Below are 24,877 nucleotides of genomic sequence, written 5' to 3'. Positions count from 1 at the left end.
AGCCACCCTCTACCTTGTGCTTGACAACTACCGTTCCACTTGATGCTTCTGTGAATTTGGCTACTGTAGATTCCTCAAACAAGAGGAGTCAGAGAATTTATATTTTTGTGACTGATATATGCCACTTAGCATAATGTCCTCGTGGTTCATCCATGTTGTAGCCTGTGACAGAATTTCTTTCCTTTTTTTTTTTTAAAGATTTTATTTATTTGATATATAGAGATAGATCACAAGTAGATAGAGAGGCAAGTGGAGAGAGAGGGGGAAGAAGGCTCCCTGCTGAGCAGAGAGCCCCATGTGGGGCTCGATCCCAGGACCCTGAGATCATGACCTGAGCCGAAGGCAGAGGTTAAACCCACTGAGCCACCCAGGCGCCCCAATTTCTTTCCTTTTTAAGACTGAATAAAACTCCATTGTCTGTATGTATCACATTTTGTTTATCCTTTTGTCTGCTTATGGATGCTTGGATTGCTCCTACCTTTTGGTTTCTGTGAATAATACTGCTATGGACATATGGATGTGTGGGTATTTCTTTGAGACCCTGCTTTAAATTCCTTTTGGGTATATGCCCAGGAGTGGTATTGATGGATCATATGATAATATCATTTTTCACTTTCTGAAAAACAGCCGTACTGTTTTCCAAAGTGACTGAGCCTTTTTATGTTCCCACCAGCACTGTACCAGTTTTCAATTTCTCCACATCCTTGCCAGCACTTGTTTTCTGTGTTTTGATAGTAGCCATCTTAATATCTTCTTGTGGTTTTGATTTGCCTTTCTCAAATCGTTAGTGATGTTGAGTGTCTTTTTATATGCTTATTGATCATTTGTGTATCTTCTTTGGAGAAATGTCAATTTAAATCCTTAGTGGCACCTGGGTGGCTCAGTTGGTTAAGCCTCTGACTCTTGGTTTTGGCTCAGGTCGTGATCCCAGGGTTGTGAGATCAAACCCTGTGGGGAGTTGATTGAGATTCTCTCCCTCTCCCTCTGCCCCTTCCCCTACCCCCCACCCATGTGCTTTCTCTCGAAAATAAATAAATAAAATCCTTAATCCTTTGCTCATTTTTATTTTTCAAAGATTTGATTTAAAAATATTTTTATTTAAGAGTTTTTTTAGAGCACACACGCATGTGGGAGTGCAGCTGGGTGAAGAGGCTGGAGAAGACAGAGGGGAAGAGAGAGAATCCTAAGCAGGCTCTACACTCAGTACAGAGCCTAATGGTAGGCTTAATCTCATGACCCTGAGATCATGACCTTAGCTGAAATCAAAAGTCCTACACTTAACCAACTGAACCGCCCAGGTGCCCTTTAAATATTTTATTTTATTTTTAATGATTTTATTTATTTGACAGAGAGAGACACAGCAAGAGAAGGAACACAAGCAGGGGGAATGGGAGAGGGAGAAGCAGGCTTCCCACTGAGCAGGGAGCCTGATGCGGGCCTTGATCCTAGGACCCTGGGACCATGACCCAAGCTGAAGTCAGACCTTTAATGACTGAGCCACCCAGGCACCCCTGAAGATTTTATTTTTAAGTGACCTCCACACCCATCATTGAACTCACAACCCCGAGATCCAGAGTAAAATGTTCCACCGACTGAGCTAGCCAAGTGCCCCAGAGTATTTGTTCATTATTAATTGCATTGTTTGTGTTTTTGTTGTTGAGTTTACATATTCTGGATATGGTACTCTTATCAGATATATGGTTAGCAGAAATTTTACCCATTCTTTGGGTTGTCTTTTTACTCTCTGGATATATCTTTTGATGCAGAGGTTTTTAATTTTTATGAAATCCAATTTCTCTGTTCTTTTTTTCCTTTTTGCTTGTACTTTTGGTGTCATTTAAGAAACCATTGCCAAATCCAAGGTTATGAAAATTTACTCCTATGTTTTCTTCTAAGAGTTTTATGGTGTTGACTGTGATGTTTTGATCTTTGATCCATTTTGAATTAATTTTTGTATGTGGAGTAAGGTAAGGGTCCAGTTTCATCCTTTTGCTGTGGATATCCAATTGTCCCAGCACTATTTGTTCAAGAGACCACTCTTTCTTCATTAGATGGTCTTGGTCGTATTAATTGACCACAATATTACAATATATACATATATATCAAAGTAACACACTGTATAACTTAAACGGATGTGGTGTTTTATGTCAGATTTTTCAGTAAAAACCAGTTGATTGTCCAAAGATGTATGGCTTTATTTAGGGACTCTTAATTCAGTGTCATTGATCTATATGTCTATATTTATGCCAGTGTCACACTGTCTTGATTATGTAGGTCTTTAGTAAGTGTTGGTATCTTGAACTTTGGTAAAAGAACTTTGTTCTTTTCCAAGATTCTTTTGGGTATTGGGAACCCTTACAATTATATATGCATTTGAGTATAAGGTTTTACATTTCTACAAAAAAGGCCATTGGGATTTTGATAGGGATTGTATTGAATCTATAGATCAATTTGGGGAGTATTACCATTGTAGCTAGATTAAGTCTTCCAATCCATGAATACCAGAGGTCTTTCTGTTTATTTAGGTCTTTAATTTCTTTTTGCAATCTTTTGTAGTTATCAGTATACAAGTCTTTTTATCTCCTTGGTTAAATTTATTTCTAAGTGTTTAATTCTTTCTGATGTTACTGTAAATGAAATTGTTTTCTTAATTTCAGTTTGTGATTATTCTTTACTTAACAGTGATTTTTATGTGCTGGTTTTGTATCCTGCAACTTTGCTGAATGTGTTCATTTTTTGGTTGTGTCCTTTAGGATTGCCTAAATGACAAGGTCATGTCATCTATGAATAGAGATCGTTTTACCTCTTTCTAATTTGGATGCCTTTTACTCCTTTTGCTTGCCTAATTGCTCTGACCAGAACTTCTAGTACAATGTAGAGAACTGGGGAAAGTGGGCATTCTTGCTTTTTCCTAATCTAAGGGGAAAGCTTTCAGTCTTTCATCCATTGAGTTTGATGTTAGCTGTGAATTTTCATAAATGCCTTTTATCATACTGAGGAAGTTTTCTTCTATTCCTAGTTTGTTCAGTGTTTTATTTTTATTTTTATCATGAAAGGAGTGTTGAATTTTGTGAAATGTCTTTTTCTGTATCAGTTGAGATGAACATGTGGCTTTCCTCCCCACCCTTCATTCTATTAATGTAGTGTGTTACATTGTTAGATTTCTCTTTGTTGAATCACACTTGCATTACTGGGATACATTCCATTTGATCGTGGTATATAATCCTTTCAAAATACTGCTGCTGGATTCTGTTTACTAGTATCTTGTTGAGGGTTTTTGTATTTATATTTCTGGGGGATATTGTTATGTAGTTTTCTTGTGATCTTCTTTTTCTGGTTTTGTTATCAAGGTAATGTTGGCCTTATAGAAGGAGTTAGGAAGTTTTCCTTCTTCATCAGTTTTTTGGTTGAGTTTGAGAGAGTATTGGTGTTAATTGTTCTTTAAATGTTTGGTAAAGTTTACTGCTGAAGTCAGCGGGTTTTTGGCTTTTCTTTTGTGAGGTTTTTGTGATTATTGGTTCAATCTTTTTACCTTTTTTTTTTTTTTAAGTTCTTATTTATTTATTTGAGAATGAGAGAGAGAAAGAGAGCATGAGCAGGGCAGGGTGAGAGGCAGAAGGAAAAGCAAACTCCCTGCTGAGCAGGGAACCTGATGCAGGGCACTGTCCCTGGACTCTGAAATCATGACCTGAGCGGAAGGCAGATGATTAACCTACTCTGCCACCCAGGTGTCCTTCAATCTTTTTACTTCTTATAGATCTATTCAGATTTTCTATTTCTACTTGAGCATTTTTAATAGTTTATGTGTTTCCAGAATTCGTCCATTTTATCTAATTGTTGTTAATGAATTGTTTCGTATTTTTGTTCTTCTGTTACTGAGAGAGCAGTGTTAAAATTTCCAACCAAGATTGTGAATGTATCTTTCTTTTTTTGGTTCTGACAATTTTTTAAAAAAAATTTATTTATTTATTTGACAGACAGAGATCACAAGCAGGCAGAGAGAGAGGAGAAAGCAGGCTCCCCGTGGAGCAGAGAGCCCAATGTGGGGCTCGATCCTAGGACCCTGGGATTATGACCTGAGCTGAAGGCAGAGGCTTTAACCCACTGAACCACCCAGGTGCCCCAGTTCTGACAATTTTTGTCTTTTATTTTTTGAGACTATGTTATCAGATGCATACACATTTCAGATGCTTATGTCATCGGACCTTCTTATCACTATGAAATGTCTCTTTTCATCTCTAGTAAGGCTTCCTGTCTTCAAGTCTATTTTCTCAGATATTAGTGTGGTTATACTGGAGTTCTTTTGTTAGCGTTTGCATGTATATCTCTTTCCATCCTTTGTTTTTAAGTTTTCTGTCTCCTTATATTTAAAAGGTATGTCTTTTATGATACACTTTTTAAAAAAATCAAATCTGATAATCTTTGCCTCTTAATTTGGCCATTTTTTAAAAAAGATTTTATTTCTTTATTTGAGAGAGAAAGAGAGTGAGAGCAGGAGCACAAGCCAAGGGAGTGGGAGAGGGAGAAGCAGGCTTCCCTGCAGAGCAGGACGCCTGACACAGGGCTCCATCCCAGGATCCTGGGATCATGACGTGAAGGCAAACATGTGACGACTGAGCCACAAAGGTGTCCCATTAATTTGACCATTTATTTATTTAAAAAATTTTTTTAAAAAAGATTTTATTTATTTGACAGAGAGAGAGCACAAGTAGGCAGAGAGGCAGGCAGAGAGAGACGGAGAAGCAGGCTCCCTGCTGAGCAGAGAGCCTGATGCAGGGCTCAATCCCAGAACCCTGGGATCATGACCCGAGCCCAAGGCAGAGGCTTAACCCACTGAGCCACCCAGGCGCCCATAATTTGACCATTTAATGAATTACTAATATAATTAAATTTAAACCTAACGGGATACAGCTTGTTTTCTCTGACTTACCATTCTCTGTTCCTTTTTTTCTCCTTTCTTGCCTACTTTTGGATTATTTAAGCATTTTTTAGAATTCCCTTTTATCCCTTTAGCCTGTTAGTTGTTCATTCTTTAAGATTTCTTTTTGTTGTTTTCAGTGCATCCTAACTTATTAATGTATTTTTTTCCAGTTCCTGGGTAATGAAATCACCTTAAAACAACTTAACTCCATTTCTCCCTCTTAACTTGTATATTACTGTTGCTCTCTTAACTTGTATATTACTGTTGTCATCTTTTAAATTATTAGATCTTTCTCTATACTTTATTTTTCCAGAAAACTAATTAACTAACTTCCTTTCTTCCTTTCTTCTTATTCCTATTCTTATTCTTCTGTAGAATCCATGCTCAGTATGGAGCCCAGCACAATCTTAAGACCTTGAACTCACAACTCTGAGATCAAGACCTGAGCCGAGATTCAGAGTCACTCAACCATTTGAGCTACTCAGATGCCCTTCCCCAGAACTTTCTTATCATATCATTGTTCTATATAATCAATATTCATTTGGATGTAGCCATCCTTTTTGTTACTCTTCATTCCTTTCTGCTTCTTCATGCTTCCATCTGGGATAATTTTCCTTCTGCCAGAAAAATCCCTTTAGTATTTCCTTTCTTAATTTCAACATTTGTATTAAAGTCTGACTGGGGTGTTTCCCCAGGGCCCCTTGTCCTTGGTGGGCTCTGAATTCCCATTTGCTCCTCAGTCCTGCTGACTGTTCAATTGCTCACCCTTTTGGCCACTGCTTGTGAACCAGCAAATGCTTCAGGTAGGAAAGCTTCTCCTTATGGGGCTCACATCTCCATGCTTCCCTTCTTGTAGGATCTTTACCCTTGAAGTTCCCACTGCTCTTACATTTCTTTAGTGCCTTTACCCAGAAGTTTTGATATTTTGACCAGCACTTGTTTCAGTTAGCAACATTCATTTGCAACAAGATAGCCTGTCATTTCTGGGATTGAAAATCTTGCCTGGTTATTTTTTTTGATTTTGAATTCCTGAGATGGCTGGGGAAAGTTCAGTGTGTGGAACCCAGACATTATTGCCTCATATCCCTCTATTATGAATGCACATGTAAGTGGCGGCATATGAAAATACATATATATGTGTAAAATATCCACATAAATATACGAAATATACTATATCATGGTGCAGGTAGGATGTCTCCTTAACCTTTTGGAAAGGTGTAGAAAATTCTTGCTTGTCAGCTACTTATAAAGACTTATATCCTTGTTTCCTGGATTATTTTCTGTGGTATGTGAATGTCCCACATGATGTTAATAGATTCTCCTTGTTAAAATGCTGACAAGGTCAATGAATTTGAGAGACTGTACATGGAATCCTTCCTTTGGAGAATCTCAATGCACACAATCATATTAAAGACTCTGAAACATATAAATAAACTTATTTTATTATGAAGACTTTTTGTGGAGCCAATACCTATTCCCATCTGTAGTTAGGTCTTGGAAAATAGTGTCTTACAGCCAACCTAAATCCACAAACTCCTACACCAATAAGTATCTGGTCTTCGTCTTCACAAAGGTGAAGTGCCACTCAGTGTGTCCTCAGACATGGATATTGCAAGAAGAATCTGAAAGTATGTACATCAGGTGTTGGGTTTGGAGGGCTGGAGCCCCTCTGCTATTCAGTGGTTTAAAAAATGCAGAACTTGGGGTACAGTCATTTACAGCTCTTTGTCTTTTTGTGCCTTCTGGAGTGAGGCCATCTGCTCGGGTTCCCTTGGTCCCAGCCCAGCTCAGCATGGGGTACCCATGTGTATTGGTGGAAATTGATTTTTGATTCTCTTAAGACCAACCTCTCCCTCACTTCACCTACCTCTTGGAGGTCTTGCCGCCCCTCTGTACAGGTGAGAGGGTGAGACAATTGTGACGGAATACACAGAGCTTCTGCTCAGCAGCCAAGAGGCCTGGGTTCAAGTCCTGGTGCTGTGTGACCTTGGGAGAGTTAACCATGGAGTAGCGGGTGAGAGCATGGGCTTTGGTGTCAGACACACTCAGCCCTTCCACTTCCTTGCTGTGTGATCATGGGCACATCACTTCACCTTCCTACATCTCAGTTTCCTTTCCTGTCAAATGGGGATAATAGTAACACCCACCTCACTTTCTCCTTGTTATGAAAAGGAAATAAAATAATGCATGTCAAGTACAATACCTGAAACATTCTAGGCACCTGGCAGATGTCATCTGTTATGTTATTTAATTCAACCTGATTCCATCTGGGTTTGAGGAAAACTCCCAAATTCTCATTGAGGATCACATAGAATCTTGAAAGTGAAAAAGAGTTTTGTGAATTCTTGGACGCAAAGGGAATTCTAGGCAGTATTTTTCATTACTACCCTTGATGCTCCTTCATCACTTTTGGCTGGGCAGGGCAGGGTGTGGGGATCATACCTGCCTCCAACCCTGTTCTCAGACAGAACCATTTCTCCGTTACAGAACATTGGCAAAAAGATGTCCTGCCAGCAATTCATTGCCAACTTGGACCAACTGAATGATGGCCAAGATTTTGCCAAAGACCTGCTGAAGGTAAAACCTGTTAAGGGTTCCTATCCCCTGAAATGTACTTGGAACAGGTGGGGAAGAGAGAGGTCCCTGCTCTACTACATCCTGACAGTCTAGATTAAAAAAAAAAACAAACCAAAACCCAAAAACCCTCTACATCGGGGGCACATAGGTCATTCAGTTGGTTAGGTGTCTGATTCTTGATTTCAGCTTAGGTCATGATCTCAGGGCTGTGAGATCGAGTCCCGCTTTGGGTTCCACACTCAGCAAGGAGACTGCCCAAGATTTTCTCTCTCCCTTTCCTTCTGCCCCTTCCCTCCTCAAATAAATACATAAATCTTAAAAAAAAAAAAAAGTAATCTCTACACTGAACATGGGACTCAAACTCATGATCCCAAGATCAAGGGTCGTATGTCCTATTGACTGAGCCAGCCAGGCCCTTCCAAAAGTCTACGTTTTTAATACTGGGGTCAGGGCCACCATGACTTTGGGATAGAGTTAGTGACCATCCAGTTCAACATTTGACTGTTACCTGTTTCCTGAGTTAGACAGAGGGGTATACTTTATGAGATTTAACACTCCACTATCTTCATTGCTGTCACAGTAACCCTCAGAGCTACCAACAGTTGTCATAGCTGCCACTGCCGTCACCACTACCTTTATCTCCACCACCACCATCACCACAAATGTCATTGTCATCACCACAGGGAAAAACTCACCCATTTCTCCAACATCACCAGGAATTAAGGGATTCTAGTTTTCTCCTAAAGTTGAATCCCAGGGTGGAAATCTGGCCTTTTAGGCCTGGTCAGTTCTCTGCCTTGGAGGAAGAGGAGCAGGTTTTTTGGGGGGTAAATGAGGAGTTCAGTTTTATTTTTTATTTTTATTTTTTAAAGATTTATTTAAGAGAGAGAGTGCAAGAGTGAACAGGAAGAGGGGCGGAAGGAGAGGGAGAGAGAGAATCTTTTTTTTTTTAATTTTTAAAAAATTTATTTATTTGACAGAGATCATAAGTAGGCAGAGAGGCAGGCAGAGAGAGAGGAAGGGAAACAGGCTCCCTGCTGAGCAGAGAGCCCCATGTGGGGCTCTATCCCAGGACCCTGGGATCATGACCTGAGCCGAAGGCAGAGGCTTTAACCCACTGAGCCACCCAGGTGTCCCGGAGAGAGAGAATCTTAAGCAGTCTCCACGTCCAGCACAGAGCCTGATACAGAGTTTGATCTTACCACCCTGAGATCATGACCTGAGCTGAAATCAAGAGTCAGATACTCAACTGACTGAGCCACCCAGGTGTCCTGATGAGTTCAGTTTCAGATAGTGGGTTTAAAGGATATGATGATACCAGGTAGGAAGTTGGATAGTAGGTCTGGAGGCCAAAAAATAGGACATTGTCGCCATCACTCTTCTTATCATAATTATCTTCTTCACCATCAAGAAGGGCTTGTTAAGAATGTATTGAGACTAGTGAGACTAAATAATCCCAGTCCCAACACCCACCTATCCACTTCTCCTCATCTACCCATTTACCCAACCTCACATGCCCCATCCTTTTATCCATTCACCTACCCAGAAAATCATTCACCTGCCCCTCCCCCTCCACATTCACGCATCATCCACATATACATCTCCTACTCCCTTGAACACTCTCCCACCCACTCATTTCCCCACCCATCCACCTACCCACCAACCTATCTACCCAATTCTTCCTCAAATCTATATACCCATTCATCTAAACAATAATCTACCCACCCGTCCCTCATTCATTCACCCATCCAACAGTTGTGAATCAAACATTTATTTTGCCCCACTGACTAGAAAGTTGCTTCTCACTGCAGCCATGTTACTAAAGGTAGATGGAGATTTCTCTGACTCTTCATCTGAACTCCTCTCTCTTTTCCTCTATCCCAGAGCCTTTACAACTCTATCAAGAATGAAAAACTGGAATGGGCCATGTGAGTAGTACCCATGGGCACAGGTATAGGGAAAGTGAATTGCTGGGAAGGAGAAGGGGGAGTGGCTGACGGTGCCTGGAGGACACTCCTGTCACTCTCCATGGTGCTGATTTCTTCCAAACCACAGCTCTGGTGACCCCTGTCCAGCTGGCCAGCACCGGGTGTTAAGTTCCCCTTAGGGTACATTTTCTGTCTTGATAAAAAGTGTACAGTGTTAAACTTGTATGGAATTAATTAAACTGTGACTTTAGTTTCATGATGTCCACAACTTATTTTTTGTACTGGGGATATTGGCACTATTCCAATGATGATAGCTCTTCCCGTTTTGGGAGGTAGGCAAACAGGAGGCATGAATCCCCCTATAACACTAAGAATATGACTATATTTATGTAGTGACTGCTCTTGGCAGTAGAGAGAGTTGGTTGCCTGCTAACTTCCTCCCTTGCAAAGGCAGTGAGACCTGGAGGTGCCCAGCCATCTGGAAAGAGGTGGAGTGACCTTGCTGGGTCAGGAGACTGAGAGGCTCCTGGGGAAAGTGGCTGCCCCAGCCTCCTGTGCTCCCCAGGGCAACCTTGGTCTTTGGGTTCATGTAGAGGTCACAAATGTAAGGATTGTTAGGAAGCCCAACAACCCTGGGAAGAGCTGACATTTTTCTCCCAGGGCTCTAATGGGAAACCTAAACTTTAGGGCCCTCATCTGCTGGCCCAGGGCCAGCTCAGACAGTGTCTGTGGGGCTTGGACAGCCACTTCAGTCACTGCTCCCTGGGACTGGGCTTTCAGGGTTGGAAAGAGGAGAAGAAAGACCAGGAATAAAACTAGTAAGGTCTCCAACTTTGTGGTCAGTGGTAAGGATTAGAGAGAGCTTGGAGGCCAAGAATCACAGCTCAGAGGACATGGGTCAGAATTGAAGAGTGAGGAGACGGATCAAAGATCTAGATCTGTGATCTGGAATTGGAACCTTCTTATCTCTGCTCATTACCTCTGGCTCTTTCCTAGAGATGGGTTGGTGGGGAGAGAACATGTCCATGTGGGGCTAAGGCTTCCATGGAGATGGTGCTCAGGCCTAGCATTTTCCTAGTGATGAGGACGAGCTGAGGAAATCACTGTCTGAGCTGGTGGATGACAAGTTTGGGACAGGCACCAAGAAAGTGACTCGGATCTTGGATGGTGGCAACCCCTTCCTGGATGTCCCGCAGGCTCTCAGTGCTACCACCTACAAGCATGGTGTGCTGACTCGGAAGACTCACGCCGACATGGATGGCAAGAGGAGTGGGTGTCAGGCGGGGGAAGGGGCATGGGGAAGGATACTAGTTCAGGGGAGAGGTTCTGGCCCCCATAGTCACTGCTCTGGGGTTGCACACCCTGGTAGACATGTAGGGGCATGCAGGGGAGGAGGTATCAGGCTGCATAGTTGTGGCTGCACTACCCATACCCCCATCCCTAGCACCCCGTGGGAGGCGTGGCTGGAAGAAATTCTACGCGGTGCTCAAAGGGACCATCCTGTATCTACAGAAGGTGAGAGACTGCCCCAGAGCCCTTACCCAGGAAGGGTCAGTGCTGTCCTTCAACCGGCCCCTGTCTAGTGGTGCCCGGAGTGTCCCTGGCAGGACCTGGGGCTTAGGCAGATGTTGAGTCCTTCCCTCATTAAAGCCTGACTCGGGCTCACAGAGCTTCGGGTTTTCAGGGAGGAATCTTTCAATACCCAGGGGCTCAGAAGATACACAGTGGAAGCTCGGAGCCTTGGGACAAACCAGGCTGTGGAGAGGAGTGGCTGGTGGGCTTTGCTGGGGTGGGCATGGTACCACACTAGCAAGAGCTAAAGAGTGGAGGGAGTGGAGGGACAGGAGTGACAGCATGAGGGAGGGATGGTGAGGGTGAAGGAAGTGTGGGTTAGTGAACCCAAGCCTGGTGATGACAGAGGCTTGCCTGCCCCCGGCCCACCTGTCCAGGATGAGTACAGGCCTGACAAAGCTTTGTCCGAGGGCGACCTGAAGAATGCCATTCGCGTGCACCATGCTCTGGCCACCAGGGCCTCCGACTACAGTAAGAAGTCCAATGTGCTCAAGCTGAAGACAGCTGACTGGAGGGTCTTCCTCTTCCAGGCACCGTAAGTAGGAGTGGGAGCCCCTCCCTCCCACCCTGGGCTCAGGGCCTACATCCTTGACTGACTGCACCCTGCTCCTCACCCACCTTAGGTGAGGTGCTGTCGGCTTGCCCTCATGTCAGCCATAAGAGTGAGTGTGTCTGCGTGGCACAGACTGACAGCTGGGGTCCCCTGAAGTACAGGTTCTCAAGTGTGGGCCTGTCAGCATCTCCTGGAAATGGGTTAGAAATGCAGTTTTTCTGGCCCCACATAGACCTACTGAATCAGAAGCTGTGGGGCTGGGCCAGCAGTTGTGTTCTAACAGGCCAAACACTCTGGTGCACACTGAAGTCCCTACATCAGGGCAAATGGGATCGTAATGAATCCTCCCTCACTGTAAATTGGGGTGGGGAAATGAATTGGAAAGACTCATCTTACAGTGTCCCTGGAAGGCCTTCTGTCCACTCCTCTACACCCTACTCTACGACTTGAGATTGGAGTTTCATATGTCAGAGGAGCTTAAAAGCAGAGAGGCTGGTAGATGACCTCTCAGGATGGGAGTGGGCATTGTGGGCGAGGTAGCGGGGCAGGGACCAGAGGCCTGAGTGGGGATACCCCTTGCCTGTTGCCTCTAGGATCCAGAGATCCAGGGATCAGTCTGGGCCCACTGACCCATGACTGTTAACTCTGGACCTAGAGAACTTTCTTTTCCATGTGAAAATCCAGGTCTTAACCGAGAAGCTGGGACAGAGGCGAGCTCCCTACACAGACTTGACTGGACCCATCCAGCCCCCATTCTGCCATCCCCCCTCACTCCTTTGTCCCCCTTTGTGAAAGGAGTGACTCCCACCCTGTGCCAGGATAGCAGTGGGTCCTGGGTGCTGGGTGGGGGACAGGGAGTCCTATTGTGAGGAGCTGGTGCCCTCTCCCCTCTCCTCCTATCCCCAGGAGCAAGGAAGAAATGCTGTCCTGGATCCTTAGGATCAACCTGGTAGCTGCCATCTTCTCAGCCCCCTCCTTCCCTGCTGCTGTCAGCTCCATGAAGAAGTTCTGTCGGCCCCTGCTGCCCTCCTGCACCACTCGCCTCTGCCAGGTATGATCTCCTGGGACCCCAGCACCACCTCCTCAGGCTGAGTGCAGCACCTCTCCCCTCTGCTGCCATTCAGCAGTCTCTACCTCATCTCCTATATGGTGCCTGGTCTTGGGCTAAGAGACAGGGTGAAGAGAGAGATCTCCATCCCCATTGCACCCCATGTCCATTTGCAGATGGGAAGACTGAGGCCACCCTCAGTGGGGTGGATAATATAGGCACCACACAGAGGCCCGCATTCTTCTCTGCCAATGGTGTGACAGCCTGTCAATGTCATTGTGGGTCTTGGGCATGGTGCATGTCTGAGCTTGGATGTGAGAGACTGTGTGTGTCACAGGGAGCCAGGGACGGGCTGTGTCACAGGGAGACAGGCTGGGTCCTCATCTAGGGTTCTTTTGCTCTTCTTACTTCTAGTATTTTATTTCTAATCCTAAAAAAACCCTTGCTCATCAGTACTTGAGTTTTTCAGGGGTTTTCTGGAGAGGAGAGGATACATGGTGGAGCACCCCTTGGGAGCAGAGGGCAGGAGGAGCTCCATACTTCCTGTCTTTGTCAGGGCCCCTTTCATAGTGGGCCCTTGTCCTGGGTCTCTCCGCTGAGCCCCTCAGCGACAGCTTCTGCCTAGAGCCCCTGTGCGTGTGCAGACGGTGCCCACATACACACAGCCCACGCACGCATTTACCATATGGGGACTTGTGTTCACATGTGCATGCACACCTGCTGGGCACACCCCCCCACTGCACACATGCATCACACACGCGCACACACACGCAGCTCGTTGCCCACCCACACAGAACCAAGCGGTCTGCCTGTACTTTGGTGGGTGAGACGTATGCGCGCACTTGTCCGTGAGTGACAGTGTCTCTGACTGTCTGCGTGTGACGCTGGGACTTTGACCATCATGTGTGCCTGGGCAAGAATCCAAGAGAATGTGTGCCTCGTATGGAGTAGGCGTAGCCATGGCCAGACTGTCCTTTGGTCCACTGTGTTTGTGTGTGCATGTGTGAGTCCATATGAACCAGTGCGGGGGGCTGGTTTTGGTGGGATGGTGTGTCTGTGTCAGGTGTCTGTGTGGGCCTTCTAGCGTGAGGGTCTCTCATCTCCCGAGCCTGCCATGGATTTATTTAGGAGGGCTGATGCCAGTGAAAGCAAGGCGGGAAGGAGGAGGGTAGAGGACCACTCCCTTAGGTCCCCCACATACTTGATGACACTGGCCAGGCCTCAGTTTCCTTTTGCGGAAGCAGATCCAGCATGACAGGTGCAGACTCACGCCTATGACATTTTGAGAGTGGGACCTTATAGTCCGGGAATTGTCTTTGCAGGAGGAGCAGCTGCGTTCTCATGAGAATAAGTTGAGGCAGGTGACTGCAGAGCTGGCTGAGCACAGGTGTCACCCCATTGAGAAGGGCATCAAGTCCAAGGAGGCTGAGGAGAACCGGCTGAAGGAGCACTATCTCACTTTTGAGGTGGGTTCTACTTGGGGGCTATTGCGAAGGACAGGGCTGGGGCAGAAGGAGGAAGCCAGCTCTCCTCCCTCTCCTGTCACCAATATCATTCTGCAGCTGGGGGCTCCTGGTTTGAGGGTTCTCCACTTTGGGAGCTCCCCTGAGGCAGTCATGAGCCATGCAGGGCCTCCTGCGGGCCAGGCTGTGCAGTCTGGCTGCCGGTTGTTCATCAAAGAGTTGTGCCTCACTTGTGTCTTTCAAAGAGGACCAGTTGGCCCCCACTCTTCTCCAAGGCCCTCCTCACTTCCACACCCCCCATGACCCAGCCTCTCAGAGAGCTGTTATAACAAAACCATAAACAGCTCAAGCCCACCTGCACGACCTATCCCACTTTTGTCTCCCTTTCCTCTTCCACAGATGTTTATCAGACACAGCAACTAAGTTCTCCCTCCCCTCCATCTTGCCTATCCCTGGCCCCCACCCTGATTCTGCCTCCTGATGTTCTGTAAATGGGGCTGACGGAGCATCACCTTCATCAGCTGAACAAGAGGGAGCCAGCCTCGGGGAGGGAGGCAGGAACCACTTGTCCCTTTTGGACTGGGCTTTGTATTGACCTGCTGGGGAGGGTGGACCATATAGAGGCTAAGACTGAACCTTTGGGGCAGGAAAGGCAGGAAGTCACTGATCTCAGTCTCTGCATTTCTACATTTATTTATTTATTTATTTTTTCTTTTTAGAGAGAGATCACAAGTAGGCAGAGAGGCAGGCAGAGAGGGAGAGAGGGAAGCAGGCTCCCTGCCGAGCAGAGAGCCCGATGCGGGACTCGATCCCAGGACCCTGAGATCATGACCTGAGCCGAAGGCAGCGGCTTAAACCACTGAGCCACCCAGGCGCCCCCTACATTTATTTTCTATTGAAGTGTGAGGAAGAGAGGAGAGTTACCAGGGAAGATCCTGACCTTTCAAAAAACAAAGCAGTACAGCTTTCAAAATCTTCTCAGACCCACTCTCTCTGCGACGTTAAAAAAAAAAAAAGGGATGGCAAAAGCTACAATGGACTGATCTCTTGCCAGTTGTCAGCACAGTTCCCTTGTACTGATTGATTTAATCCTCATGTCAACTCTGTTGAAATGGGTTATTATCTGCATTTTACAGATGGGAAAATTGAGGCTTGGAGAGGGCAGACCACTTCCTTGAGGTGATGGCTAAGAAGTGTAGGAGCCAGGATCCTAGTCCAAACAACTGAGTGTGACTCTGGCATTCTGGTCTTTCTCACTTACCCTGGCTGAACTGGGGGAGTGTGGAGGGAGGGGAGGTGAAGCCCAGCAGTGAAGGGTCTTTCTACTCATGTGGCAGAGTTGTGTGAGAACAGTGTCTTCTCACTGTTCATCTTTGCTTCTTCTAGGACCTCAGCCTCTCCTGACTGTGGTGAGGGCTGGAAGCTCAGAGTCAGGCCCTCAGTTACAGTCCGCCGAATTTCCCTCTTAAATGTTTATCGATTATAACTTTTTTTTTTTTTTTTTTGAGAGAGAGAGGGGTGGGGGAAGGGGCAGAGGGAGAGAGAGAATCTTTTTTTTTTAATTTAAATTCAATTAGCCAACATATTGTACATTATTAGTTTCAGATGTAGAGTTCACTAATTCATCAGTTTCTTATAACACCCACTGTATATCTCGTCATGTGCCATCCTAATACCTGTCACACAGTACCCCATACCCCCACCCACCTCCCTGGGAGAGAGAGAATCTTAAGCAGGCTCTACACCTAGCATGGAGCCCAGCACAGGGATGGATCTCACAACCCTGAGGTCATGACCTGAGCTGAAATCAAGAGTCCAATGGTTCATGACTGAGCCACCCAGCACCTCCCCACCCCAGGTTTATAATACTTTAAATAGCTCATGAATATACTTCTCTGTTCATGTTACTCACCAGCAGTAGACACTCCTGAATGGTTTTTTCTTTAAATTTTTTTAAATTTTCTTTTTTAAAAGATTTTTGTTTATTTATTTGACAGACAGAGATCACAAGTAGGCAGAGAGACAGGCAGAGAGAGAGGAGGAAGCAGGCTCCCTGCTGAGCAGAGAGCCTGATGTGGGGTTTGATCCCAGGACCCTGGGATCATGACCTGAGCTGAAGGCAGAGGCTTTAACCCACTGAGCCACCCAGGAGCCCCTCCTGAATGTTTTAATCACCAATCTGATAGGTTTAGTAAGGGGTATCTCATTGCTGTTTTAATTTGAATTAAAAATTCTTTAATTGTGCAGGGCACCTGGCTGGCTCAGTTGGTTGAGCATCTGCCTTGGGCTCAGGTCATGATCCCGGGGCCCTGGGTCAGCGGAGAGACTGCTTCTCCTTCTCATACCTGCTCATGTTCTCTATCTCTGTCTCTCTCTCTCAAATAAATAAATAAAATCTTAAAAATTTTTTAAAAATTGTAAATACACATAGCATAAAATTTATCATGTTAACCATTTTTAAATGTGTAGTTCAGTAGTATTAAGCCTAATCACACTGTTGTGCAACCGATCTCCAGAACTTTTTCGATCTCCAGAACTTTTTCGTCTTCCCAAACTGAAACTCTATAACCATCAAAGAGCAACTCTTCTCCACCTCCCCCTGCCCCATCCTTGGCAAACACTGTTCTAGTTTCTGTCTCTGCAGACTCCTCTAGTTACTGCATAATAGTGGAATAATACAGAATTTGTGTTTTTGTGGCTGGCTTATGCTCAAGTTTATCCATGTTGCAGCAGGTGTTAGAATTTCCTTCCTTTTTAAGGCTGAATACTATTCCATTGTATGTAGATACCACATCTTCTTTATCTTTTCATCTGCTGCTGGACATTTGGGTTGCTTTCATCTTTTGGCTTTTGTAAATAGTGTTGTTATGAACTTGAGTATGCACATATTTCTGAGACCTGCCTTAAATTTTTTTGGGTATATACTCAGAAGTGGTACTGCTGGAGTACAAGGCAATATTATTTTTAATTTGCTGAAGAACAACCATACTGTTTCCTTTTTTGGAAAAAAATATTTATTTATTTGAGTATGGCAGAGAGATAGAGGGAGAGAGAGAGGATTTCAAGCAGACTTCCCGGTGAGCACGGAGCCCTGTGGGGGGCTGCATCTCATTGATCCTGGGATCATGGAATCATGATCCTGGGATCATGACCTGAACCAAAACCAAGAGCCACCAGGCACCCCCAGACTGTTTCCTACGGCGGTGGGCCATGGTTCCCACTAGCAGCACATGAGAGTTCTAATCTTCCGACACCTTCACCAACACTCACTCTCTGACTTTTCTCTGATAGCAGATGTTCCAATAGGTGTGAGAGGGTACCTCTTTGTGGTTTTGAGGTGCATTTCCCTGATGACGAGTGATGTTGAATGTCATTTTATGAGCTTATTGACTATTTGTATGTCTTCTTTGGAGAAATGTCTAAGATGTTTGCCCTTTTTAAGTTGGGTTGTATTTCTGTTGTTGAATTATAGGAGTTTTTCATATATTCTGGATAGTAGAATCCTTATCAGAGGGTCAGATATTTGCAAATCCTTATCAGAGGATTTGCAAATTTTTTTTTTCATTCTGTGGATTGCCTTTTCACTCTATTGATTGTCCTTTGATACACATGAGATTTTTTTTTAAAGATTTTATTTAGGGGCACTTTTACCTTTATTTTAAAGATTATTTTTTATTTATGAGAGAGAGAACGAGAACACAAGCAGGGGGCGGGGCAAAGGGAGATGGAGAAGCAGACTCCCCACTGAAGCAGGGAGCCCGATGGGGGTGGGTCAATCCAAGACCCTGGGATCATGACCTGAGCTGAAAACAGACCCTTAACTGACTGAGCCATCCAGGCACCCTGACACACAAGAGTTTTAAATTTTGTAATCCCATCTGTCAACTTTTATTTCTGTTGTCTGTACTTTTGCTGTCATACTCATCATTGCCCCTTAACTTGAATTTTTAAAATTAGGAGTTAAAGTTCTGTGTGTGCCCCTTGCCTATTTTTTAATTGGATTGTTTATCTCCTTTTTATTGATTTGTGAGAACACTGAATATTAAGGAAATTAGTCTTTTGTCACATAAGGTCCAAATACTTTTTTTTTTTTTTTTGTATTTTCTTGTTTGTCCTTTGACTTTGTTTTTGGCCTTTCTCTGCCTTTTTTCTAGAAAAGCCGTTATGAAACCTATATCCACCTCCTGGCTGTGAAAATCAAAGTGGGCTCAGACGACCTGGAGCGGATTGAGGCCCGACTGGCCACTCTGGAAGGGGATGACCCTTCTCTGCGCAAGACACACTCAAGCCCCGCCCTCAGTCAGGGCCACGGGACTGTGACTGGCAGCAGAGCTACAAAGGATCCCACGGGGCCTGACACTTAGCTGGTGTGGATGGGCAGGCCCCAGAGGCAGGCAAATGTCCCTAGAGGGGTCAGTGAGCACAATTCCAGCCAGGCGCCACTCGAGCCAGCTCCAGGCAGTTGACAGGCAGCCAGAGGGGTGTGGAGAGCCCTGTGGCCCAGGGAGTGGAGATGTTCTTTGTGGCGCTGATCTTCTTGCTTCCTGGGCTTGATCTGGGCTTCAGACCTTCTCTCCAGACCTCACATTCCTCTCTACCACCAAGCCTCATTTTCTAGGCCAGTTGTGTGCATGCTCTAGCCATGATCTCACTGGAGGAAAAGGAAGGGCAGCGGGCTTTGCAGGCCCTCCTCCCCTTCTCACAAGTTCCTTCCCTCATCTCTCTTGTTCCCAAGGGCAGGTCTGGATTCCAGCTGTCAGTTTGGGTCCCACCTGTTCTCATCCACCTTCCTCAGACTTGAACAGCAGCAGGTCTGTGGACCACCAGCACCATTCTACCCGTGGCCCCCCCACCCCACCGTAGCTTCTGGAACCACACCCTGTTCTTCTGCCTCCCTTTGCAATAATCCAGGACCCTGGCCTGCTCTCTTGATGTCAAGCTGTCTACTCATGTGTGTGTCCACCTCACCTTCTGTTCATGGAGGTCACTCCTACTTTCTTTTATATGGACAAAAATGTATATATATAAGAATTATATATATATATATATAAGGAACCCCTTTAAAGATGATTTTGGAATTGATATCAAGATGAAATAAGATGAAAATAGGAAATGCCTATTTCAGAACTCTACCTGTTAGTGAGGAAGTCTGCTACCTGGCCCTTTGGTGGCCCAGACACTCTGGGAGAGAAGGTGTTGACCTCCTCTCACTCCCTTTCCCCCTCTTCCGGCTGACCTGTGACTTACACTGCTCTTACAGTTGATGTTTGGAATAAATAGACAGTGTGTGTGTGTGTGTGTGTGTGTGTGTGTGTGTGTATGCTACCCCATCTGTCCCATGGGCATTCTGGGGTGTTAGTGGGATGGGACCATGGTCTTGTTTATATTTTGGTCTTTATGTTGGTGCTGCCAGGTCTCTGAGCTCCAGAGGTGGCCTCTTGTACAGAGCTACTGCTCCTGGAATAAAAGACACTGCCTAGCAAACAGCCACTGGTCAACAAGCCCAGAGATGTTTGGTGGAGGAAGGTTATGGAAGCCATTAATTCCTGGTCTTGGGAAAAGGTGGAGTAAGAAGTTGCTGATTGGTTTTTAAGCTGGTATTTCTTTCACTCTTCCAGTGACTCAGAAATGCTAGCTAAGGACATGCCTGAGAAGGATGGAAAAATCTGTCACGAGATGATCAGACTAGTATCTTGTAAACCCTGAATTCCTCAGACGGACCAGCGGTGGAGGTGATGGACCTTCAGTGAGCTATGATGAGCAGGTCCTTTATACTTTTAAAATAGATTAGTTTGGGCAGCAATTTGACCTCAGTGGTAACATACTTAGTTAGTGGCAAGGTTGGGTTATCTTAGTAAGTACCTAACATGTACAAGCACGCTCACATTTGATGCAAGGTATGTATGAGTCTGTGGAAATATATAGTGATTTAAATCCAGATTATTTAATTTGGATTAGCTGATGTGTATTTTATACCCAAACCATCCGGGCCCTTCGTTTTGCTGAGGGGAAGTAAGTGTTCATTTAAATGAACTTGAAAGAGCAATGTAACATAACAGAGCTCTCTGTACTTTCTTCATGCTGGCTCAAAGTTCTTTGATTTTTGGGGTCAGCTTCCCACCCTCCACCTCATGAGGGTGGGTGAGTGAAAGCAGAGGAGCAAGTTTCTGTCTGCTGCAGACAGGCTTCCCTGAGCACTAGTGATGTCTCCCATCAGTAAAAAAAATCTTTAGTTCATTTTCTTAATTGTATAATTATTTATTGTAAATTATATACATGTACTACTGTACTAAAATATTATGTACATTATAAAACATACACAAAAATAGAAATTTAAAAAGATGAGATGAAAATAAACCTAAATGAAAGTTCTGATATATTTTTTTTCCTGCATTCTAATGGACCATCATATTTCCCCCAACTTCTGCCCGTAATATGCCCATTTTCCAGGACTGTCCAAATCCAGGGGCTGGAGGACTGCGGGTGAGATGCAATAAGTGGTTTGTGCCACCTGGTGGTCCTGGGAAGTGGCTGTGGGCTCAGGGACTTCTGGGGGCTGACCCTTGACCACAGTGTTTCTTCAACCTTCATTTTCTCATTCAGTGAAGGTCACCAGTGCTGCACACTGCGCTAGGTGCTGAGGATAGTGTGGTGAGAAAAGGACCGAGCAGCTCTCTGTCCACATGGGGCTCACAGTCTCGTGGAGAGGGGACAGGCAGTCACCATTACCATTTGGAACCCTGGGAGCACTGGGGAGAAAGCCAAAACTGACCTGGCGGAGAGAGAAGAAAGAACTGGAGTGGAGAAGAAGACTCTGATTCAGGAAGCCACCTGAATGTCCTGAGTGCTCCTGGAGGACCGGGTGGTAGTAGGAAAGTCCCTTAACAGGGTTACACCTCTTCCTGATGGGCCACACCAAAGACATCCCAAGGCAGAAATTTGAGAGACAGAGTGGGAAATGAGCCTCTCTGGCTACACCTCTCCCAGGTCCCATTCATACCTGTGAAATGAATGGGTGCTGAATTCCATTAGGTTCTGGCCTTAGACTCCTGGTGGGTGTTTTAGGATCCAGAACAGAAAACCAAGCTACCAAACTATTCAATACAACTACCTGGGGTCATGAAAAGTCCAGGGGAGGGTTCACCAAGACGTCAGTCACAATTAGTGGGGTTCACATAGAGGTCAGGTGGGTTCACTGGAGTCAGAGGCGGTTTCTGACTGAAAATTTAGAAGGTAACAGCAACTCAGAGCCCTCAGAAGGGTCCAATTTGACATTGAGGGTTTGTGAAAAGGTCAATGGGTTCACCAAGAAGTCGTTCACGATTATTGGGGTTCACATGGAGGTCAGAAGTCATATAGAGGAATTATTGGCTGTCAGAAAATTTTAAAGCCAACAGTAAACTAACTCAGAGCCAGCAAAGGGATCTGGATGAGATCACCAGATGGGGCCGGGGAGCCATCAGTGATTTGCAGGTTTATATACCATCTAGTTCACTCTTTCCTTTGTTTCTTTGTAACAGGTGCTTTTTTCCCCAGCACCCCACAGTGAACACAATGACTTTAGTTCTTTACTTTTCCTCATCACCTCCATTTCATCCAGCTTTTGCCATTCTGTGATTCAAGAATGCAAGGCACAGGATACTATCATCATCAAGTTAACCATTAATAGGCATCATGTGCCAGAAGCATTCCTGGGTGCTTTATATATAATCTTCACAACAACCCTTTGAGGTAGGTGTCAGCATCACCACTTTACAGCTGAGGAAACAGCAGCCTAGAGAAGTCACACCGCCCAGGAGAGCAGAACTGGAACTGGAGCTCAGCTCCTCTCAACCTTAAGCCTCTCCAGCCCTCTCATTTGTAGGTCTCTAAACTGACCACACACATTCTAGGGGGCATCTGTGCATGCGTGTGCTCAAGTCAACCATCTGAGACCTCTGGATAGAAGACTCCCTTGTGTCTGGCTGGAACATAAGGGTTCCTGGCACTGGGCACTGGTTTAATAAATGAGTCAACGAGGGAAAAGTCTTCTTAACCCTGGACCTCCATCTGCCTTCTTTACGCCTTCACCAGGGACTGCAGGTTTAGACAGGCCCTGGCTCTGAGGGGCTATAAAGTTGGGAGAAGCACAACACCCTGTGGGCTTACAAGCTGCAGCAGCTGTGGTCTTCCTGGCAGCCAAGGGTACCCATTATGCCATCTTGCATGTCCAGGCTTTGTCTGTAACATGCCTGAGGCCGCAAGGGTCATCTTGCCTCAGCTGCCCCAGTGCCAACCCCACAAGCCTTCCCTTCTCACCCACGTAGGCCGGAAATTGCTGCCTCAGTGCAGTCCCAGTAGCTCCAGGGCAGGAACTGGGCCAGGGTTCTGAGACTGAGCTCAAAGCAGAGTAATATGCATCAGCCCCTTGGACAGGTTCCCTGGCAGGTAGGGGGAATACCTTGTGAATATTCTTGGAAAAGGGAGGAGGGTTGCAGCCTGTCCTAGGGGCTGAAGCCAGGTAGATTAGAGGGACTGTCTCTTCCTTCCTGGGACTACCCTGGCCCTCTCCAGTCTCCACACCGGCATCCATCCATCTCCACCCAGGTCCTCATTGTCTTCTCTCCCCACCAGGGGGCTAGGCACACACAGTCAAACATGAGTTATTTCTGATTTTATTTATAATATAAAAATGTTCAAGTGTCAACAGTCAGGTGTTTGGACATTTTAGGGCAGGGTTCCCATTTGTTTGGTGTATTTTTTAGTTTTGTTTTTTTTTTAAACAATTACCTTTTTGACAAATTAGCAGTGGACCCAGTTTTGCGGGGGTGGGGAGGACAGGGCTGGAGAGGGAGTGGAAGTCGTAGGTGGCTTGGGGTCTGGAAGAAATGGTGTTACTTTATTGCTAAAAGGGGAATCAAATACACTGTGGAGTGGCTCTTCTCGGTCCCAGCGTGACCATGCATCCAATCTAAAGAATCTGAAATGCAAAGGACATGCAGGCATAAAATAGAAAAGACAACCTGTAAACGAAGGTGCTGCAGAGGACGGAAGGGCATCCTGGAGGCCACGGGGAGGAGGAGCCGGAAAGTTGGGGCCCTGGCAGAGCTGCCCCCTCCCTGGAGCCAGGACTGTCGGGAAGACCTGTCTCAGTGCCCCGCTCCCTTAGCAGCTGTAAGGAACAGGGAGGCCCTCTCCCCATTCTGGTTGCTGTCGCTGCGCCTTAAGTCTCCCCCTGAATGTTACCTGACCCCAGCTCTAGCTCCAAGCCTAGATCCCTGCCTTCTCTTCAGGGGGTCGGGGACTCAAGATCTGCCTGGGGGCAAAGCTGCTACTGTCCTCATTTTCTTCCTCAGGGCCAGTCCCTTCCCCGCCCCCACCAGCACCCAGCAGCCTCTTCTTTGCCAGCTTCCTCTCACCCCTGCCAGCTTGGGATCCTACATTCCCCTAACCCCCACCCCACAACCCGACTTCTCTCCAGGAGCTCCAGATTAGCGTACAGCAAAAGGCACCACAATATAGGTTTCTATTAAAGAGTCAAAAAATTGGCCCATCTCTCTTTTTTTTTTGTTGTTTCTTTTTTTTTTCCGAAGCTGTAAATCAGGATGTTACATATAAATAGTTTCCCTATAAAAACGTCTTTGCCGTTAGCTAGTATTATAAGAGAATTTTTGCTAAAATGAAAATAAAACATTTTGTTATACCTTTTTCCTTTTATAGAAAATAAAAATATTTTTATTTCTTTTTTTCCTCCTTTTTCTCTCCAGGCGGTGGTCTCTGTCCTCCTTAAAGACAGTGGGGCAGGCGAGGCGGAGGGGGCGGCGGGCGGCGGGGGCCCCTAGAGGGGCGCCGAGTCCTGCTTGCCCCGCGGGGGCGGCCCGCGGCTGTGTCTGCTGCTGGCCCGCGTGCTGTGGCTGTCCAGGGAGTAGTAAGTCCTGCTGTCAGCCGCCGGGCACAGCGGCGGCGAGTCCGAGCGCAGCGCGTCGTGAGCCCCGCGCAGGCCGAGGAAAGGCGTGCTCTCGGCCGCCAGCGCCCCGTCCGCGTCGTCGTCCGAGGCAGAAGCCGAGCCGCCACCCGAGCCGCTGCTCAGCGACAGCGAGTCCCGCGCCGCGCGTGCGCGCTGCGCCGCCAGCCCGTTGAGGCGCGAGCGGCGCCAGCGCCGGGGCCCCGCCGACGTCCTGCGGGACGCGCCGCGAGCGCGCGGCCTTGGCGGTGGCGGGGGCGCGCACTCCTGCGTGGTCTCGTACTCGTCGTCCTCCGGGATGCGGAAGGGGCTGGCGGGCAGGCTGCCCAGGCTGCCGCCCAGCGCGCAAGCCCCGCGCCGCGGCCCCGGCCCCGCCGCGGGGTAGTAGTAGCTGTCGTAGCTGCGCTGCATGTCCGCACCCGGCCCGGGCCCCGGGCCGGGGGGCGCCGGCTGCCGCAGTAGCGGCTGCTGCTCCGCCAGGCGGTAGCTGATGGGCGCGGCCGGCGGCAGCGACACTGCGTGCGCCGAGTTGGGGGACGTAATCTCAAAAGTCGGCACCTGTGTGGCCAGCGAGTAGTGGAAGTCCACGGGAGAGAGGCGCGCGGGCGTGGTCAGTGCTGACACGTACCTGCGGGAGAGGCAGAGACATGTGCAGGGGGCTACGGGGTGGGGTGAAAGGGGTGGATCCCGACGGAAAGAAGCAGTCCTGCCTGGGACTCCGCGGCTAGGAATCATGGTGGCACTCCTTACTGTCCTTAAGCAATTTTCTTAACCTCTACCAGGCTCAGTTGCCTTATCTGTTAAGCGGGGATAACCACAATGCTCATTCCATGGCGTCGCTGGGATGCTTCCATAAATACATCAAATGGAAT

General features: G+C 46.5%; 2 protein-coding genes across 5 annotated transcripts in view; one reads left to right on the top strand and one right to left on the bottom strand.

The window, feature by feature from the left end:
- Window positions 1-21,451, top strand: part of PSD2 (pleckstrin and Sec7 domain containing 2) — a 50,172-nt gene extending 28,721 nt beyond the window's left edge. The window contains exons 8-15 of one of the 2 annotated variants that reach the window (XM_046000154.1): window positions 7,409-7,498; window positions 9,383-9,426; window positions 10,505-10,695; window positions 10,871-10,941; window positions 11,376-11,533; window positions 12,458-12,602; window positions 13,922-14,065; window positions 18,217-21,451. In XM_046000154.1, coding sequence (XP_045856110.1) covers window positions 7,409-7,498; window positions 9,383-9,426; window positions 10,505-10,695; window positions 10,871-10,941; window positions 11,376-11,533; window positions 12,458-12,602; window positions 13,922-14,065; window positions 18,217-18,426 — 1,053 coding nt within the window. In that variant the 3' untranslated portion in view covers window positions 18,427-21,451. Of the gene's footprint in view, window positions 1-7,407; window positions 7,499-9,382; window positions 9,427-10,504; window positions 10,696-10,870; window positions 10,942-11,375; window positions 11,534-12,457; window positions 12,603-13,921; window positions 14,066-18,216 lie in introns of both variants that reach the window. The other variant, XM_046000155.1, reaches the window with a different exon arrangement.
- Window positions 21,452-21,541: 90 nt separating this feature from the next.
- The window catches only part of NRG2 (neuregulin 2), a 177,348-nt gene continuing 174,012 nt past the window's right edge, over window positions 21,542-24,877 (bottom strand). For all 3 annotated transcript variants that reach the window (XM_046000151.1, XM_046000150.1, XM_046000152.1), the window contains one exon: window positions 21,542-24,633. In XM_046000151.1, the coding sequence (XP_045856107.1) occupies window positions 23,880-24,633 (754 nt within the window). In that variant the 3' untranslated portion in view covers window positions 21,542-23,879. The remainder of the gene's footprint in view (window positions 24,634-24,877) is intronic.

This window comes from Meles meles, chromosome 3 (assembly GCF_922984935.1).
Source record: "Meles meles chromosome 3, mMelMel3.1 paternal haplotype, whole genome shotgun sequence".
Lineage (NCBI taxonomy): Eukaryota > Metazoa > Chordata > Mammalia > Carnivora > Mustelidae > Meles > Meles meles.
This window is presented reverse-complemented; position numbering and strand designations above follow the sequence as displayed.